We start from the raw sequence: 19,202 nt of genomic DNA, 5'->3' as shown, positions 1-19,202 counted from the left end.
GGAAGCCCATGAAATGCATACACTTTAAAATGGTTATAACTTTTATGTTCTATACATTTCACCTCAATTAAAAAAAAATCTGCAGATAGGAACACATCTCCCCAGAGCTCTTCCCTGTGTGGCATATAGTCTGTGTGTGTACCAAGTGGCATGTATATCACAGAACTGTCTCCTTTCAGTTCTAGAGCACTGCTAGTCAAACACCACGATGTAAAAGAAACCAACTGATGTGTTAAGGTGGTAAAATTTTGGGTACCTTCCCCCTTTTGATTTTTTTTCTTCAATGCTTGTACAAATAGATTTCCTTCTCTCTCTCTGCTTTTCACATGCCCTGATCAGTCAGACGGAACATACCACATCATACTTTCTCCAAACAAGACGGGAACTCTGTCTGTCCTACTCTATGGCTTGTAAGCTTCTAGCAGTCACTTGGGGTAATGGTCACCTCTGTCACCCAGAAACAAACCTTCCTTTTGCTCCAAGAACTGAAGTTTAGAGGCTTTTCTGGTACCTTTGGCCTTTTCCTTTTTGAATTCACCTTCTTCTGTATCCTCCACATTCCTTATCCTCACTTCGGGGCTGCTGTTTGTGCTTCCTTCTACATGCCTTCTTTCCCATTTCTGTGTTTCCTCATGTTCATGACAAATATTAAGCAACTCTCCTTCTAACCCTGCCTGGAGTTTAAGGCCAATGTCTACCATAACACCCAAAAGGAAAAGCAGAAATAAAAGAAAAGGTAAAAAAAAAATCATCTCAAAATGAATCATGATTCTACTTCAAGGAAAAAAAAAGAAAAGCAACACAAAGGAGGAAACCCCCAGTTTCCATCAAATACTCACCTTTCTTTACTGATATATTCTTTACAACCAAGAATTAATTTTTTAATTCAACCTAGAAAATCCTCTTCTTTATGAAATAAGGTTTCATCAGGTGATAAATTTCACTCACAGAACAAATATTTACCGAGGAACAATTATGTTCCTGACGCTGTAAGAGCAGCCAAAGAGCACATACTTGAATGAACTTTGGAAGACCTGCTGAAGGCAGTATGTTGTTCAAAAACTGCCCGTGCATTTTATAAATCTCTTAAATTTTAAATAAACTTCGGATCAAATTAATGTTAAACATTAACATATTCATTTTTCCTTGGTCTATTTTAACTTAGACACAGTGAGTTAGGACAGTCCCCTTACTTAGAACATGTCTCACATTCTACTTTAACTCCTTTTTCGCTGTTTTTCTCACACTAGAGTGGAAGCTCATTGACGGGAGAGCGTACATCATGCTCCTCTCCGATTACCTCCTGCCTGGCATGGGCTTTGTTGACTTCATGGCTGAGTAAGCAGCCCTTGAAAGAGTATGGAGCCTAATTCCCACAGGAGGGCTCCGGCACCCCGCTCCCATACCTTCTGTCTTTGCCTCCTTTCATAAATCTGTCTGCTCCAGCCTGGCTGTTCTCCATTTATAAATATATTTCCCTTCTTCAACTGCTACTTCCTTTTAAGAAAAGGCTTTAGTGCCTGCGAGGAAGTTTGGACTTAACCTTAAACCACAATCACAATTGCCAGTTGTCTCCTTGATCTATATTATATACAATCCCTCAGTTTGGTTTTATGTTCACCGATGCTGTTTACTCAAGAATATGATTTCCTTGAGGGCAGAAACACAATCTCTCTGTGAGCCATAACTCTGTCTTCTACATCCCAGGGTCTGAATCATCCTAGGCTCTGAATCATTATATTCCCTATCCCAAACTTTAGAAGCCACTGAGAAATCTAACATAAAATTCTCAAGTGAAAGAATAAAAAGGTATGATTATTACGTAAGGAAGATATAAACTTGAAGGAAAAAAAAAACCTTACGTGTTAACAAATTAGAACTTTGGGAAGAAAAGACCCTCAAGCAAATAATTACATTTCTAGAGTTCTAAGAATTCCATATTCTACACCGACAGCAATGAAAAGATTAAAAAATAAAAGCAGGGCTTCCCTGGTGGCGCAGTGGTTGAGAGTCCACCTGCCGATGCAGGGGACATGGGTTCGTGCCCCAGTCCGGGAAGATCCCACATGTTGCAGAGCGGCTGGGCGCATGAGCCATGGCCGCTGAGCCTGCGCGCCCGGAGCCTGTGCTCCGCAATGGGAGAGGCCACAACAGTGAGAGGCCCGCGTACCGCAAAAACAAAACAAAACAAAACAAAAGAAAAAAATAAAAGCAGACTTCATCATGTGGCAGTTTTAAAACAAGTATTGGCAGTATTAAAAAAAAAAAATGTTGAAAAGGTAGGTAACTTTATTTACTGTCCTCATCAGTAAGAGACTTTTGGAAGATTTATAAGAATTCATAGTAATAATGCATCTTTCAAGTGGCACATACTTAGCAAGTTTTATCATCACTGTAAGGATATAATGGAATTAAGACCAGTCTATTATGGGATATGAGAGAAAAATCTCAGATTCTAGGGAGTAAACTGTTCATATTTTTAGCAAACATGGATAAAGAAAGAACTAAAACCATCTTTCAACATCTTATGTTATACCTAATAGTTTATTTTTTTAAATGTAGCAAATTTAGCTCCACTTTTATGATGAATAGTTTTGCTCATGTGGCTGAGAGACATGGTTTGGAATAAGAACTGGCAGTTCAGAATCTGTACTTTCCAGTGGTGGGACATACCTGTTCTGATTCTTAAAGCAATGGAATTCCAATGCCCAGATGAGTAAAGAAATTTGGGCTGGAAAGCAACAAAACACACTCAAATCTCTGATCCATCTCTCTGCCTTAATGACCTCTTGTGGCATCTAGCAAACCACTGGTTCTACAGAAACCAGAATGATCCCCCAAGAAATATAGGGAGGAAAGTGCAACTATGAGGAAGGGAGACGTACAAAGAGTTAATTCACGCTACCAACCCAATCTCCTTCTCAAAGACTCTGTCCTCTATGGTAGCGTGCCATGTTCCACCCAACAGCAGCTGCTCATGATAATCAATGTCTGACAGATCAGAGAAAGCCCTTAATGTGTTGCCAAGGGGCAGTTCAACAGATGGCATGGTGACTTACAACCAGAATCATTAATTACACTCTCTCATTAGTCCCAGGGCACAGTGCTGAAAATGCTTCCTCAGTGAAAGATGAGCATTTCAGATAAATGACCGTCTGGTACTGCCTGTCAAACTCCCTTTAGGATTTCTGGTCAGTGTTGATTTCTAAATCTAAGCCATACTATTTTTATAGCCGTTTCCCATCTTCCACTTTCAAGCTGGCTAGGAATATGAAATTTCCACCACTACTACCCATCACAGCTCCTGTAGTCATTGCAGGTAACAACATGGTAAACAGCGTCCATCCTTCGTTTCCCCGCACAAGTCAGGTGACTGTGTTGAAAGGCAAACACAACCATGTCAGCCACAGGGCTAGCTCACTTTTCCCTCCCTCTGTGCCAGAGAATGTGTTTCTTTAAGTACAGGGCTGGGGGAGGGGGACCATCCCCTCCCTCCCCAATCTACTCTGTTTCTTGTAGTAAGCGACTGATTCTCCAACTCAAAACTGTCTTCCCTTCCCAAACCACTGGCTGCAACTCTTCTCCACGTCTCTTTGAGAAAAAGAAGGGCAGACACTCCTGAAAAGGAAGCGTAGCAGCTGGAAGCAAGCCAAAGTTCCCAAATGTCCACACTGCCGGTTCAGTTATCTCAAAGGACTGAGGATAAGCCACAATGTATTTAATTAAGAAGCCAGACAAACGCAAACTAGAGAAACTAGTTCTGAAGGCCCTCTCCAAGGGCACTCAGACAATGTCAGCTCAGGGTAGAAATTAGTTCCTTCTCAACAGTACGAGAACTGGGCTCCATAAACATCACTATGTTTACGTGGAATTTTAGAACAGACTGCAGACAGAGCTTAGAGGCACACTACTTATTGGCCTCAGCAAGGATACAAGTTGGAAATAAATCTCAGTATAACCCAAAAGAAAAAAAATTTCAAGCATTTCCCAAATATTACCAAACAAACATTCTTTGGTTTTGCTGAATGCCTATTCTTCCTGTACCTCAATATACGTTTTGGGCTTTTTTTGGCTGCGTTGGACCTTTGTTGCTGAGTACGGGCTTTCTCTAGTTGTGGCGAGCGGGGGCTACTCTTCGTTGCGGTGCGTGGGCTTCTCATTGCGGTGGCTTCCCTTGTTGCAGAGCACCTGCTCTTAGGTGCGCAAGCTTCGGTAGTTGTGGCTCGCGGGCTCTAGAGTACAGGCTCAGTAGTTTTGGAGCACAGGCTTAGTTGCTCTGCGGCATGTGGTATCTTTCTGGACCAGGGCTCGAACCCGTGTCCCCTGCACTGGCAGGCAGATTCTTAACCACTGCACCACCGGGGAAGCCCTACAGTTGTGTTTTTTTAATATGAGTTCAAACTAAAGCAACAGTAGTACCCTAAATGCTGTTATTTAAGGCTTCATTGTTTGTTTTCTGCATTTCCATTTGTTCTTTCCTGGACATATAAAAACATGACTTTGATTTTTAACTAGGTTCAGATAATTACAATATCTGATAAGGAGCAGCTAAGCCCGTGTGCCACAACTACTGAGCCTGCGCTCTAGAGCCCGCGAGCCACAACTACTGAAGCCCGCGTGCCTAAAGCCTGTGCTCCACAACAAGAGAAGCCACCGCAATGAGAAGTCCGCGCACTACAATGAAGAGTGGCCCCCGCTCGCCGCCAACTAGAGAAAGCCAGCGCGCAGCAATGAAGATGCAACGCAGTCAAAAATAAATAAATTAATTAATTAAAAAAAAATCTGATGGATGTTCTCATCTCATGAATTTTTTTAAAAAGAAAAAAAAACGTGTTATTTAAGGCATAATAAAAACCTCCTAATGTGGGTTGCAGGAAGGGAAACTTGGGAAGTTTGGGTCTGCCTTGCAATGTACTCACTTCTAGTTTTTTCTCCTTTTCTGACAAAACATCTTTCTGGTTCTGGGTGTACTCCACCAACATCCGAGCCAGCTGGCGTCGGTCTTCCAGTTCTGCCGCCAGGCGCCCGTTATATTCGGCTAATAACAGACATGCTTCATCTACTGTTTTTGAAAGACGTTCAGCTGCCTCTTTGTCTAAGTACAAATGAGACCAAAAAAAAAGAGAGACAATATACAATGACACAGGCATAATTGCAAACATTTCTGGGGGAGGTTAGTTTCTCCCCTAACATTCAAGTCCAAGAACAGGCCAGAACCTGTAGACAAACAATGGACTGGCTGACAGAGAAATCCAAAGGTACTCACTCCTGTCAACAAGATGGGACATTTCTGAATTACCTGAAGTGAGGCAATTGTACAAAGAGGGGAATCTGGTAAATGATTTCTAAATGCTTCTACCAAAAAATGAATAAATATAAATATCTATAGCAACAAAAGCTCTACAAATAAACAGAAAGAGATATTTAAGGTCATTTGTGAAATAATATTTCCCTGCCTCTGAGAATTTCAAAGGTGCTTTCATTCATATTATTTCATTAAATATTCTTTGTATATCCCTCTGAAATACAAAAGCAAGCACTCATTTCTTGGGTGTGGAAACTAAGACTTAACAAAAGTGACAGGTTCAGTAGCAGGTTCTTTGCTGAGGAGCTGAGACTCAAAACCACATCTATAAAATGGACCTATAGGATTCTACTTCTTAAACTATGTAAGCCTTAAACCTCTTCTTCTATTTAACAAAATATAGGGTCTGATAAGAAGCTTTCAAATGCGACCCACGCTGAGAAATACTTTATATAAATACACAAAAATAAAAGAAACAGAAGTTTCATAAAACAATACTTTCCTTAGTATGTGCAAGGTGTTCTATCTTCTAACCCATAAAAAAAAAAAATGTTGGTCATTATCTACCAGACTGATTTCAGGTCCAATTAATGGGTTGCAACTCATTGTTTGGGGAAAAAACTGTGCAGAAGAATCAAAGAAAGGGTATCCTTGGAAAGAAGGGGTGAACAAGGCTCAACATTAGGAAATAAGAAAAGACAAAGGACTATTTGTATTTCAAAGAAGTGATGTAATTAATTACGTGTGGTTATGGTGAGATTAAAATTTTTAAGCAGGTATACCTCATTTTAAAAAGGCCTTAAAGGATCGAGAGAGATCGGTGCTTTGAAACAAAGCACTAGAGATTCCAGTAGTTCCATGGGACAAACTCAAAGTGAGTTACACAGTGAAACAGATCCAGTGCTTCCTATGAATACAGGTCGACAAGGTGAGAGACCTCAGCACTGTCATACGTTAACCGGGATTTAAGAATTCCAACACAGTTTCTCTGGCAAACAGTCTGCCTGACTTTTAGATGCCTTCTCTACGTGAATACTGGAAGATGGACTGTTGAGGGATTCCAAATTAGGCCTGATGTCAAAGATCAGGTACTTCTATGCTCCTTGGGGGCAGGGAAACAACAGGATGTTCTTGGTGGAGGAGCACTGAGCCAAAGAGAACACAAAGGAAAGAGACATCGTCAGCCGTGGAGGGTGGAGCAGATGGGACACTTACTCTTCTAGACTGGCGGTGCGGCCTGGGACTGAGCTGCTGGGGCGGGTGGGCTGCTTTAGCTTTGTCACTGCTTAGCTATTGTTTGTAATGGTTAATTCAATAAAATGTGTAAGTGCCTGTGGCAGAAAATGGCAAGGAAAACACTAATTTTTGAGATTAAAATAAATAAACAAAACCAATTCTTTTACACTCCAAGAAGTGTACAAAGGAAATAATTCATTCACACAAATAATTACAAACCAGAAAAAGAAGCTGCAATAGTTTTATGAGCTATAGAAGAATATGCAGCCAAAACGTAGCAGCGAGATGCTCACTTCGAAGAACTTACCTGTGGCTGTCCTCACATGCTCTGTCTACCCTCCCAGCCACACAGACGAGGGCTGTGTGCCTCTTTTGGCCAGCCCTTCACTTGCGCGTGGGCATCCCACCCCCTCCTGCTTACTCCAAGACTCAAGTTTCTGGGTCTGTCCCCTGCGTTTCCCCATGCCTCATCAACTTCTCTCCCTCCAGAAGCACCCCACCAGCACACACACACGCTGCTCTATCTTCTGTGTGTCACTCTCTAGCTATTGCTCCACATCCCTGATCCTCTTAAAGCAGAACTTCTCAAGAGAGCTGTCTATCCTCCTGGTACCCACCTCCTCCCCTACTGCTGTCACTAAACTCACTCCAATCAAATTTTACACTCCAAATCTTCCAATTAGCCTCACGAACATGTGGGCTCCTATTGTGTGTCCAACACTGTTCTAGGCTCTGAGTCAAAAGGTAACACAAAGGACAAAAACTCTCTGCCTGCAAGTTTACAATCTCAGGGAGGAAGAGAAATAAGTAATACACTATATTTTAGTTATTCACCAGCTGAAGATAAGAACTCTACAGAAAAATAAGGCAAAGGAGGAAAAATGGGGCATTCAGAGGGAAGAAGGCAATTTTAAATAAGGTAGCCAGGGACTTCCCTGGTGGCGCAGTGGTTAAGAATCCGCCTGCCACGTGGGTTCGTGCTCCGGTCCAGGAAGATCCCACATGCTGCGGAGCGGCTGGGCCCGTGAGCCATGGCCGCTGAGCCTGCGTGTCCGGAGCCTGTGCTCCGCGGCGGGAGAGGCCACAACGGTGAGAGGCCCATGTACCACAAAAAAAAAAAAAAAAAAAAAAAAGAATCCGCCTGCCAATGCAGGGGACACGGGTTTGACCCCTGGTCCGGGACGATCCCACATGCCACGGAGCAACTAAGCCCGGGCACGGCAACTACTGAGCCTGAGCTCTAGAGCCTGTGAGCCACAACTACTGAGCCTGCACGCCACAACTACTGAAGCCCGTACACTGCAACTACTGAACCCACCCACTGCAACTACTGAAGCCCGTGTGCTCTAGGGCTCACGTGCCACAACTACTGAGCCCGCATGCTGCAACTACTGAAGACCGCGCGCCTAGAGCCTGAGCTCCGCAACAAGAGAAGCCACCGCAACGGAAGCCCGCACACTACAACGAAGAGTAGCCCCCACTTGCTGCAACTAGAGAAAGCCTGTGCACAGCAACAAAGACCCAATGCAGCCAAAGGAAAAAAAAAGAAAAAAGGTAGCCAGGGTAGGCTTCACTGAGGTGATACAGAAACCAAGGGCTGGAGGTAGTGAGAGAACAAGCCATGTGACTATCTGGGGAAGATCATTCCAGGCAGAGGAAACAGCCAAGTACAAAGGCCTTTGGAGGGGAAAGTGCCTAGCAAGGAACCCATATGACTAGAGTGTTCTGAGCAGAGGGGGGACACGATCCAACTTCCATTTTAGCAGATCACTCTGGTTACTATGTTGACGACAGAAAGATGACTGGGGGACAAGCAGGCAGCAGGGAGAGCAGATAGGAGGGTACTGTGATAATTCAAGTGAAGGTGGTGACTCTCACCAGGTGGCAGCAGTGGAGGTGGTAACAAGGTGTCAGATACAAGTTGTAGCCCAGATCAACAGGAATTATGAGGGGGTCATCTACTGAGATGGAAAAGACCGTGAGAGAAATTTTGGAGGGAAGATGAAAAGTTTGGTTTCGGACAGGTCAAATCTGAAATGTCTTTCGAGCTATCCAAATAGTAACACTGAGCAGGAGGCTGGATATATGGGTCTCAAGTTCAAGGGACAGGTCAACACTAGAGATATAAATTAGGGGATCATTAGCATAAAAATTGTTATTTAAAGTCATCGAACAGAATGAGAGGAACTGTCAGTGAAACTAATTAGGAAAGAGGGCTAATTACTCAAAATTAAGAGGTGAAGGAGAAGGGAAGAAACCAGCAAAGGAGACTGAAAAGACACAATCAGAGAGAGGGGAGGAATGCTAGGAGAATATGCAGTCCCAGCTTCCTCCTGCTGCTCTAACATCTCACCACAAACCTGGTGGCTTAAAACAACATAAATGGATTGTCTTAATATTCATTATCATGGCCCCTTCCTCCATCTTCAAAATGCATCTCTCTAACTTCTGCTTCCACAGTCACAGCTCCTCTGACTCTTGCCCTCCTACCTCCCTCTTATAAGGACCGGGCCCACTTGACTAAGCCAGGATAATCTCTCCACCTCAAGATCCTTAACTCAGTCACAACCACAAAGTCCCTTTTCCTATATAAGATAATATATTCACAGGTTCTGAGGATTAGGACATGGACATTTTGGCGGATCATTATTCTGTCTACCACACCAAGTGAGAAAGTATTTTCAGGAAGAAGAAATGATCAACTGGGCCAAATGTTACTGAGATCAAGTTAAGACTGGGCAAAAAATTCACCACTGAATTTCAGCAATATGGAAGTCACCAGCAACACTAATAAGAGCAGAGTCAGTGATGTGGAACCAAAAGAAAACGGGCAGGCGGGCGGGGTACGGGGCACGGATGGAGACAGGTGAGCACTGGCGATCTATATTAGAATGTTTTGCTATAAAGAACAGAGAAATGAGATGGTAGCTGGAGGAAGATATGGGTCAAGAAAAAAATTTTTCCAAATGGGGAAAAAAATACACGTTTTTATGCTATGGAGAATGATCCAGTAAAGGGGAAAAAAAAACTGGAGATGCAGGAGAAAAGGGGAGAATTGTTGGAGCAGTGTTCTTGAGTAGGTGAGAAGGAATAGGTCTAACAGGCAGAGGGGCTGCTTTAGAAAACAGCATGCTCATCCACAGAAATAGGAAGAGAAGTGAGCCAGTGTTTATTTGTTTTGCCCAGCCACATTCAGTTCTGAACGGTGACCGCCAGGAGCTGGGGTGGGGGAAATGAGTTGTTATTTAATGGTATAGAGATTCAGTTCTGCAAGATGAAGAGAGTTCTTGAAATTGGTTGCACAACGTGAATGTACTTAACACTTCTGAGTGGCACACTTAAGAATGGTTAAGACGGTGAATTTTGTTAGATGTAGTTCACCATAATTAAAAATCAAAATAAATAAATAATTTTTAAAAGCCATATAAATCCTTTAAGTCAGTGAAAACAAATGAAATTATATACACTGCTAGTTTTATATTAATTTGCTTCCAATTTTGCAGATTGTGATTCTGACAGTAAGAATAAATGAGGTGGTCCTTATAACAACAACAAAGTTGGATTTAACCAGGAGAAAAGTTGGGGTTTTGCCACGAGACTAGAGTGAAGGGAAAAAAGAGCAAAAGGGACTGAGGGTGTGTGTGAGAGAGTGATTATAAAGACTCTAAGTGTAACAACTCCAAGCTGAGTAATGAAGAAAACGAGGCCATAAGGGGAGTAAAGGCTGGGAAAAGGTGGAAAGATTGACAGACTGTGGCATCAACAGGCTGTTAAATCCAGTGGGTTTAATTGTTGGGGTGAGGGATGGTGGCAGTAGAGAGAGCAAGCCCAAGAGGCCTCCGTGTCGTCTTCTCCAACTAAGCACACTCCTGCCTGAAGGTCTTGCCGGGTACCGCTCCCTCCACCTGGGGGGCACTGCCTTCCCTTAGGTCTCCTCACAGCTTGCTTCTTCATGGGGCCGGGGGCGGGGGGGGGGTGCTCTGATCAAAGCCCATCTCATCAGGAAGACCTCCCTGGGCACTTTTGGAACAGCGCCTCCACCCCCACACCTCTGGCTTTCCTTTCCTTTGGGGCACTTAACCTGTGATGGGATGTGGGTGTGGCCCCTAGAGCAGATGCCACATGGGGTGCCTCAAATGTCTGTTGAGTGAAGGAGTATTTCATGAGTAACCTTGATTTCCTTTAAATGGATATGGAGGAAATGAGTGAAGCAGCCAAGGTAAGGGACTGGAAGGAGAAAATGGTGGCCCTCGGACGAGAGTGGAACAAAAGGTTCGAGCTTTTGTAACGGGAAGAACACAGGCTCTGCAGCCTAGGCTGGCAGAAGCACCTGGCGCAGAGCATACTCTACATGAGTTCGCACTTCACTCCTTCCTCTCAACAGCCCACGCATAAAGCGGGAAAATGCCAACTGCCCCTCCCTGTTTAATTGGGGGTGATCATCAAGAGGGCAAAATGACATGACTAACAATACAAACCTGGAGTTCTTGGCACTGAAGGCACTATCACCTGTGGGGTATGTCAGTGGACAATGTAGAAGTCACAGCACTGAATCACAATTTTTTTTTTTTTGGAAAGGGTCATGAGTTTAATGCCTTCCCCCCGTCTGCCCCCCGCACACATAATTTGCACTGTGGTTTCAAAAGACCTTACTTGTACTGAGTACCACAGGCTGTAGCATGCTAGCATTTCTGAAATAATTCCTAGAGTCACTATTCAAGCTCGGACTATTCCAGCAGCTTCTTTGTTCAGCATGTGAGTTATGTTTGCAAATCCCAAGATGACAGAGAACCCAACACCATGTGGAAGGTCTGTATTTGCAGACATAAGCATGTCCTGGGGTTTGATGCATTGGAGATATGTCTCTCTCCCCTCATCTTTCACCCAAACTACCTTCTCACCTGTTATTTTTTCCAAAAGAGAAACATCTTGCACTTCCTGGGGTAAAGAAGCAATTTTCTGTCGGACAGTAGCATCCCCTGATGCAGCATTTTCCAGGTCCTGCAAAGCTTTGATTAGTTCCTCAGTCTGTACAATGAAAACACAAACAACACTATCCATTAAGACATATGGGGATATGGGGTGTAAAGAAACTTAGCTGGAGTTAAACAAGGTGGAGGCAAATTCTAAATATGATCATCCCTGACGTCTAAAAAAATCATTGCTCTTATCCCAGAGTGTATACTGAAGTCAATGATACAAATTCTAAGAGAATGTACATAATTTTTCTAAGTCCATGGTAGAACACAAAAGAAATTCTACATAACTGTGAAAAAGAATTTTTTTAAAGAACATGTTTTTGGCAACTTAAGAAAATGGAGTCTGGTTCATACTGTTTAGTTTCAAAGGATGCATGATCGCTGGTACAGAATGGCCTCCAGTTTAGAATAAAAGTATACATGTCAAATGCTTAGCAATTTGTGTGTTGACTGATTAAATGAAATGACACTACCAACTTCAATTCTTTCTTGAATTTGCACTACAAAATGAATATCACAAAGATGACATTTTTGATTTGGGCAGTCACTCCCAAAATTAACTGTGTCAAGCTCATTAGTTACAAACAAAGAGGGAAGAAAAGCAAGAAGAGCAAACCAAGAATGCATCTTCTGTAAATACCAGAAAGGGTTTTTTTTAATTGTCAGGAAACACACGGTGCTGACAGGTTAGCTAGTCCATAATGACCCTAAGGCTACCATGTAGATGGTAGTCACGTTATCCTGAAAGTTGGTAATTCAGGCTGTTCTCTTGAAAGTTTTTAAATGCAAAGATATATGGCCTAACACTGCTTTCATTTGACCCCCCGGACTAATTCAACATTTTAACGTAACACAGATCAGACATGCTTCCTATTTACACAAGCCTTAAACACTCCCACGTGTAATAAAATAAAGCTGTTTTAGGCAAAATGAGAGGCAGTGCAACTCAGTGAAAAGAGCATGGGCTCTGCAGTCAGTCAGACCCAGATTCAATTAGAACACTGGGCAAGTTACTTAATCTGTCTCCTTGAGCCTCACTTCCTTTGACTGTAAATGAATAACTACATAAACAAACAGCTAAAACCAACCACACAGAGTTCATGAACTAACTTACACAAAGGGTCAAACAATGCAGATACACGGCTAAAAACTCAATAAGTGCTAGCTCCCTGTTTTAATATTTAAATAGGTTATAGTGTAGTAAATTTGCTACTGCTACACAGACTGTCCTTAGAAACTAATATGTTGTTTACTTATAAGAAACAGCCATGCTATTGGAGACAAGCGATGGTAGAGGACTTTTGAATGCCTTTGTAACATTACCCCTTTACAAAAGTCTATTTTTTTAAAGAATAGTTTCAATTTCTAGGAGTGAAAAAACCCAAATCCAAGTACTCTTACAAGTCCATCCCAGATTCAGGGCGTGCAGAGACAAAATCAAGCCTGCTGTCTGGCAAGCTTCATTAGGTGGATCTTGCACCCAGTGCCAAGAGCTGCCCTCTGGTGATTCCATACTATTGGTCACTGGCGCCACCCTGTGGCCAGAATCTTCAACTAGAGGTCACTTCAAGCCGCTCTGCCCTACTCTCTGGGGGTCAAGACATACCAAGAGGGGTCCTGCAGAAGGATCTTGGGGAGAGTAGCTTCCAGGGTAGTCGTCATCCTCCTCCTCTTGTATTTGCTGAAAAGTTCGCTTTAGAGATTTCTTCTCCTCTGTTGCTAGAGGAAAGAAAAAAGTGACAAATTTGCATCACCACAGCCTGTACAGGTAAGAGTCAAATGCTATGCACAATGGGTTGCAAGTAAGAAAGGGTAGAAGGGGTGTACACTTCCAGAGATGGCTTAACATTAACCTTTAAGCCACTTATCTTCAATTGGTGGTCATTCTCTACATTACTGAAAAGAGTCAAAATGGCCTCAGTCTGTCATCTCAGATTGACTCACTGGAAAAATACTACTGAAAAAAAGCATCTAAAAGTGAAATTTACCAAACTAACACATTTCATTAAAAACGTCATTATCTTAAAAAAAAAAAAAGTTAACAGGAGAAGTAAAAAGGTAAGAAACCTCATCAGAAAATGTAACGTGTAATGAAGCAAGCTGTTGTGTGCAAGGGTCTGTAGGGAATATACCGTGTACAAAATGAGATACTTTACGCTTTCCAGGGTCACTTCAGAAAATAAGTAGTAGAGAGACCCAGCAATAAAACTGTGTCAAAAGCTCTAAAAACAAACATCCTTTAAACTATCCCTTTAAGAACAAAACAAACCTAGTTATACCTTAAAATTTAAAATAACCATTCCTGAGCATTATGACATATTACTGAGAGAAATTACATAAGTCACCATTTTAAAATTAACCACTTCTGAGGCTAGCAGGTTACATTTTTTTATTATCCGTACCACGTGCTTTTAAATTGTTACGACAGATGTGTTAACTCCAAAATCATTCCTTTTGCATTAAATTGGACAATACAAAATAAATGCCAAACAACTGAGGGACATAAATCTAAATGAGAAATTCAGGTTTGGAAAGTAAAGAAACTATTGGATGCCTAACATGTGCCAGGCACTGCAATAGCTTCTTTACATTTGATCCCTCCAACAATTCTAAGATGTACAATAGTATCTCCACTTTAGAGATGAGAAAATGAAGACCCAGAGAGGCTAAATAACTCATGTAATGGTATGATTTCAAAATCTGCGCTCTTTCCACTGAATTCAACTTACTTAGCATCACACAATTTCCACCTCATCTGTCAAATGAGGGTCACCATGCACCTGCCTCAGAACTCTGTGAGATATAAACAGAATCATGTACACTTCCTGCTTGATTCAACATTTTCTTCTGGAACCCAGGATGTAGTTCCTGTTCTCTACCTTACATATTAACTGACCAGGCTATGTTTGACGTGAAAGTCAAGTCAATATTGTGGATTTTATTTTTTCTTAATGTTTTTGTTTGTTCTACTAACGAAGAGGAACAGCAGCATTTGCATTACCGGCAGTCCTGTCTTTGCACTGTTCTATTATGCACAGATTTATTACCACAGTTTGGTTAAATGACACTATTCCCCCAACAACAGAGTTCAAATTTCAGTTACCATGGCATATTTACTCTGTGTAATTGCATAAACAACAAACCCTCGCTGCTAACTTTAGTCCACAAATCATCACATAAATAATAGAAATGCATCATGATTAGTGACTGCATCACTTCTCCCAAGGTCAGTAATTGGTTACTGCACCTCCGTTATTCAGTTCACACACAGACAACAAAGTGTTTAGTTGTGTTGTTAGTCTCCCAGTGACAAAATCCACGTGACATTTTATAAAAATAAATAATCAAAACAGGGAACTGACTGACAAAGATGAAAGAGCAGCAAAGAAACTAAGACGAAAGTTAACGCTGGAAATGAAGTTTGCGTGGAACACAAATGGGGCTGTAGAAGAAACAGCTGGCTGTGGGGATGCCGGCACTGCCGTGCTCTTCTGGAGACGCTGGATTCGCAGCCAGAGGAATTTAGTGAAGGTCAACTCATCAACATAACTGAAGAATGTGGCTGTGATGAAAAGGATGACAATGTCCCAGAGGAAGTGATGCTGACAAAAAACTTCACTTTAAAGGAACTCTGATACACTTCACAACACTGAAAGCACAAAGGATAGAATGTTGGAAGCTGATCCACATTTAGGAAGGAGTATGACAAAGATGGAAAAGATGCAACAAGCTTTGTTCAAACCGCTCTTAGTAAGTTTGTTACAGAGAAATAAACACTTTAACTCACAGTGTTTCTAATTTATGTTACAGCGTGCTAAATAAGTCTTAATTTTACTATTTTTTTGTTTTCCTATACAATTGTAATCAACAGTGAGTTTTTAATTCTTCGATAAAAAATTTTAAGTCACAGAATAATTGTAATTTTTCCCATTGATTATTAAGATCACTCTGTACGGTTTCAGCTTGAATGGTCATTTTTACAGTCCTGCACTCCTATGCAAAGCAAGGATGGCTGTTATTTTTCAAACAGAAAATCTATAGGGATATAATCTGCATATGAAATATCTAACAGTACTTTGCACACAGTGGCTGCCTAATTAATGTGTAGTGTGTGGTATGACTTGTGTAAACATTTAGCCATTACAGCATCAAAGTGGCCATGTTTGATGAGTAGCCACTAGAGAATGTAAGCATAAGAGCAAAAAAAAAAAATTTACAGTATTGTTCTGTTCACTTCCAAACACCTAGAAGAATGCTCAATAAATAATTGTTAAACACTAAAGAAGGTAGAAAAAAATATAAAACTTGAATCCTTCAGTTTTCCAACTCTCATCCAGAAATTATTATATATAAAAACCACACATCACTGAACATCTCAGGACACTCAGAATCACTGAATTTTGGCACTGGAAGGCCTTAGGCAGACCTATGTATTTGCTTTCCCCACTGCTCCCCACCTCATTTTTCATGAGAATATCAAGGCCCACCGGCTGTGGTGTGTCCAAAGCCAGAGAGCTCATTAGTCTAAGTCTGGGTCCTACAGCAAAAAGCTTCTGTCTCCTAATCTGGAGTTCTTTTTACCACTTCATGCTGCCACTCACTTCTAGCAATGCAAAACCAAAATCAAACTGATGACAATTTTAGGGCCATTTCTGTCCTTCGCCATCCTGATGGAAGAGGGTATAACAGGAGGTAACCGTTATCATCCTACTTTTCCAGTTCTCTCGTATCTCCACTAGAGGACCTACTGGAAATAAATTATTCATCATTTCCCCCACAAGGCTCCTTTCCTGAGCTAACTACTACCATTATGAACACTGCCACTGGCCCCATCTTCCAGGTACAATGCCTTGGAGAACAGTGGAATCTTTCCCAAAGTCCCAACTTCTGGCAGATTCCACAATTGTGAGGAATTCTTCCTTACATCCTCTTTCTGCTGCTTCCCAAAGCCTCTTATCAGCCACCTGTCCTTTCGCAAGCCTTGTCCAGACCGCTGTCCTATCTGGGCTCTCTGCCTCTTCTAGTCACTCTTGCAACTTAGACTATACCATCTTCCTAGAGCTGAGCTCTCACCCCATCATGCCTCTACTCAAAACCCTGAAAAGGCCACCTAAGTTCAAAGTCTCCTTGGTGATGGTAACGGCAGAACCACACTGAGCACTCCCTTCAGACTGTCATCCTCTCCCTCCAGCCCCCACAGCATCGGGGCCTCTCTTTGAAAGCGCTGGGCCCTTGCCACTTTCGTGGCAACTGGCAGGCACAGGCCTTACCTCTCTGATCGAAACAGCAAGTGTCTTATTCCTTTACATCGCTATTATACCCAGGAAAGTGTCAACACACCTGAGTCTGAAACTTCTTGAAGGCAGAGGAAGCATAGCGACTGCAAGGTCCTAGTGCTGTGCCGGAAATGACTATCCCTGCTTCCCTTTACACAAACCAGACTCTCCCCTGCTCATGTGTACAGAATTAGCAGCGAGAAGGCCCAGAATTCTCAATCAAGTCGGACAACCATTAAAATGACCCGGGGGGCTTCCCTGGTGGCGCAGTGGTTGAGAGTCTGCCTGCCGATGCAGGGGACACGGGTTCGTGCCCCGGTCCGGGAAGATCCCACATGCCGCGGAGCGGCTGGGCCCGTGAGCCATGGCCGCTGAGCCTGCGCGTCCGGAGCCTGTTCTCCACAACGGGAGAGGCCACAACAGTGAGAGGCCCGCGTACAGCAAAAAAAAAACAAAAACAAACAAACAAAAAAAAATGACCCGGGAAATCTGCCAGTCCTGTTCCTGTGTCTGAACTTCACATCAGGTACCTTCCACTATCAATTCGGCTCTGACCACAGGTGTTACACTCACTCCTTTTTTCACTTCCTCAACCACTCTGTTTATAGGCAGGGCAAACACTACAGGGACCGAAAACCTTCTGTCCTTATTGCACACATTCTGTTCTATCCTTCAACACATCCCTGTGTCTTCACTGGGCCTTGTACTAGCTAACCTTCAAGTAATCTGGTTACTTAAGGGTTTATGGTATGCCTCTTAGAGACCTGTGATAGAATTTCAGACACTATGGCAGACTGTGAAACTAATTTTAAGGCAAAAAGTTAGCCTGAAGGATCCCAAATCACATTACAAAATGCAGTCATCTATCCGTAAAGCTGGATCTTCTAAATAATCCACTTGAAATTTCTAGGATTGAAAAAAGAAAATAAGGAAACTCCCCCCCACAGATTTTATATTACTTTTTTTTATAACATCTTTATTGGAGTATAATTGCTTTACAATGGTGTGTTAGTTTCTGCTTTATAACAAAATGAATCAGCCATACATATACATATATCCCCATATCCCCTCCCTCTTGTTTCTCCCTCCCACCCTCCTTATCCCACCCCTCTAGGTGGTCACAAAGCACCGAGCTGATCTCCCTGTGCTGTGCAGCTGCTTCCCACTAGCTATCTATTTTACATTTGGTAGTATATATAAGTCCACGCCACTCTCTCACTTCGTCCTAGCTTACCCTCCCCCTTCCCTGTGTCCTCAAGTCCATTCTCTATGTCTGCGTCTTTATTCCTGTCCTGCCCCTAGGTTCTTCAAAAACTTTTTTTTTTTTAAGATTCCATATATATGTGTTAGCATGCGGTATTTGTTTTTCTCCTCCTGACTTATTTCACTCTGTATAAGTCTCTAGGTCCATCCACCTCACTACAAATAACTCAGTTTCGGGCTTCCCTAGTGGCGCAGTGGTTGAGAGTCTGCCTGCCAATGCAGGGGACACGGGTTCGAGCCCTGGTCTGGGAAGACCCCACATGCCGCAGAGAAACTAGGCCCGTGAGCCACAATTACTGAGCCTGCGCGTCTGGAGCCTGTGCTCTGCAACAACAGAGGCCGAGACAGTGAGAGGCCCGCGCACCACGATGAAGAGTGGTCCCTGCTTGCTGCAGCTAGAGAAAGCCTTAGCACAGAAACGAAGACACAACACAGTCAAAAATAAATAAATTAATTTAAAAAAAAAAAAAGAAAATCTTAAAAAAAACAACAACAACTCAGTTTCATTTCTTTTTATGGCTGAGTAATATTCCACTGTATATATGTGCCACATCTTCTTTTATCCATTCATCTGTTGATGGACACTTAGGTGCTTCCATGTCCTGGCTATTGTCAACAGAGCTGCAAGGAACATTGTGGTACATGACTCTTTTTGAATTATGGTTTTCTCAGGGTATATGCCCAGCAGTGGGATTGCTGGATCATATGGTAGTTCTATTTTTAGTTTTTTAAGGAACCTCCACACTGTTCTCCATAGTGGCTGTATCAATTTACATTCCCACCAACAGTGCAAGAGGGTTCCCTTTTCTCCACACCCTCTCCAGCATTTATTGTTTGTAGATTTTTTGATGATGGCCATTCTGACCGGTGTGAGGTGATACCGCATTGTAGTTTTGATCTGCATTTCTCTAATGATTAGTGATGTTGAGCATCTTTTCATGTGTTTGTTGGCAATCTGTATATCTTCTTTGGAGAAATGTCTGTTTAGGTCTTCTGCCCATTTTTGGATTGGGTTGTTTGTTTTTTTGATATTGAGCTGCTTGTAAATTTTGGAGATTAATCCTTTTATCAGTTGCTTCATTTGCAAATATTTTCTCCCATTCTGAGGTTGTCTTTTCATCTTGTTTATGTTTTCCTTTGCTG

General features: G+C 42.3%; 1 protein-coding gene across 14 annotated transcripts in view; it reads right to left on the bottom strand.

The window, feature by feature from the left end:
* RPRD1B (regulation of nuclear pre-mRNA domain containing 1B) overlaps window positions 1-19,202 on the bottom strand; it is a 77,355-nt gene that overhangs the window by 41,121 nt on the left and 17,032 nt on the right. For all 14 annotated transcript variants that reach the window (XR_010935266.1, XR_010935267.1, XR_010935274.1 and 11 more), the window contains exons 4-6: window positions 13,127-13,239; window positions 11,443-11,569; window positions 4,920-5,095 (exon numbers count right to left, since the gene is read on the bottom strand). Coding sequence is in view for 3 of the 14 variants with exons in the window: in XM_067708109.1 (XP_067564210.1) it covers window positions 4,920-5,095; window positions 11,443-11,569; window positions 13,127-13,239 (416 nt within the window). In the remaining 11 variants the exon portion in view is untranslated. The remainder of the gene's footprint in view (window positions 1-4,919; window positions 5,096-11,442; window positions 11,570-13,126; window positions 13,240-19,202) is intronic.

The sequence above is a fragment of the Pseudorca crassidens genome, chromosome 15, assembly GCF_039906515.1.
Source record: "Pseudorca crassidens isolate mPseCra1 chromosome 15, mPseCra1.hap1, whole genome shotgun sequence".
Lineage (NCBI taxonomy): Eukaryota > Metazoa > Chordata > Mammalia > Artiodactyla > Delphinidae > Pseudorca > Pseudorca crassidens.
Note: the sequence above shows the minus strand (reverse complement) of the source record. Positions and strands in the feature narration are given on the sequence as shown.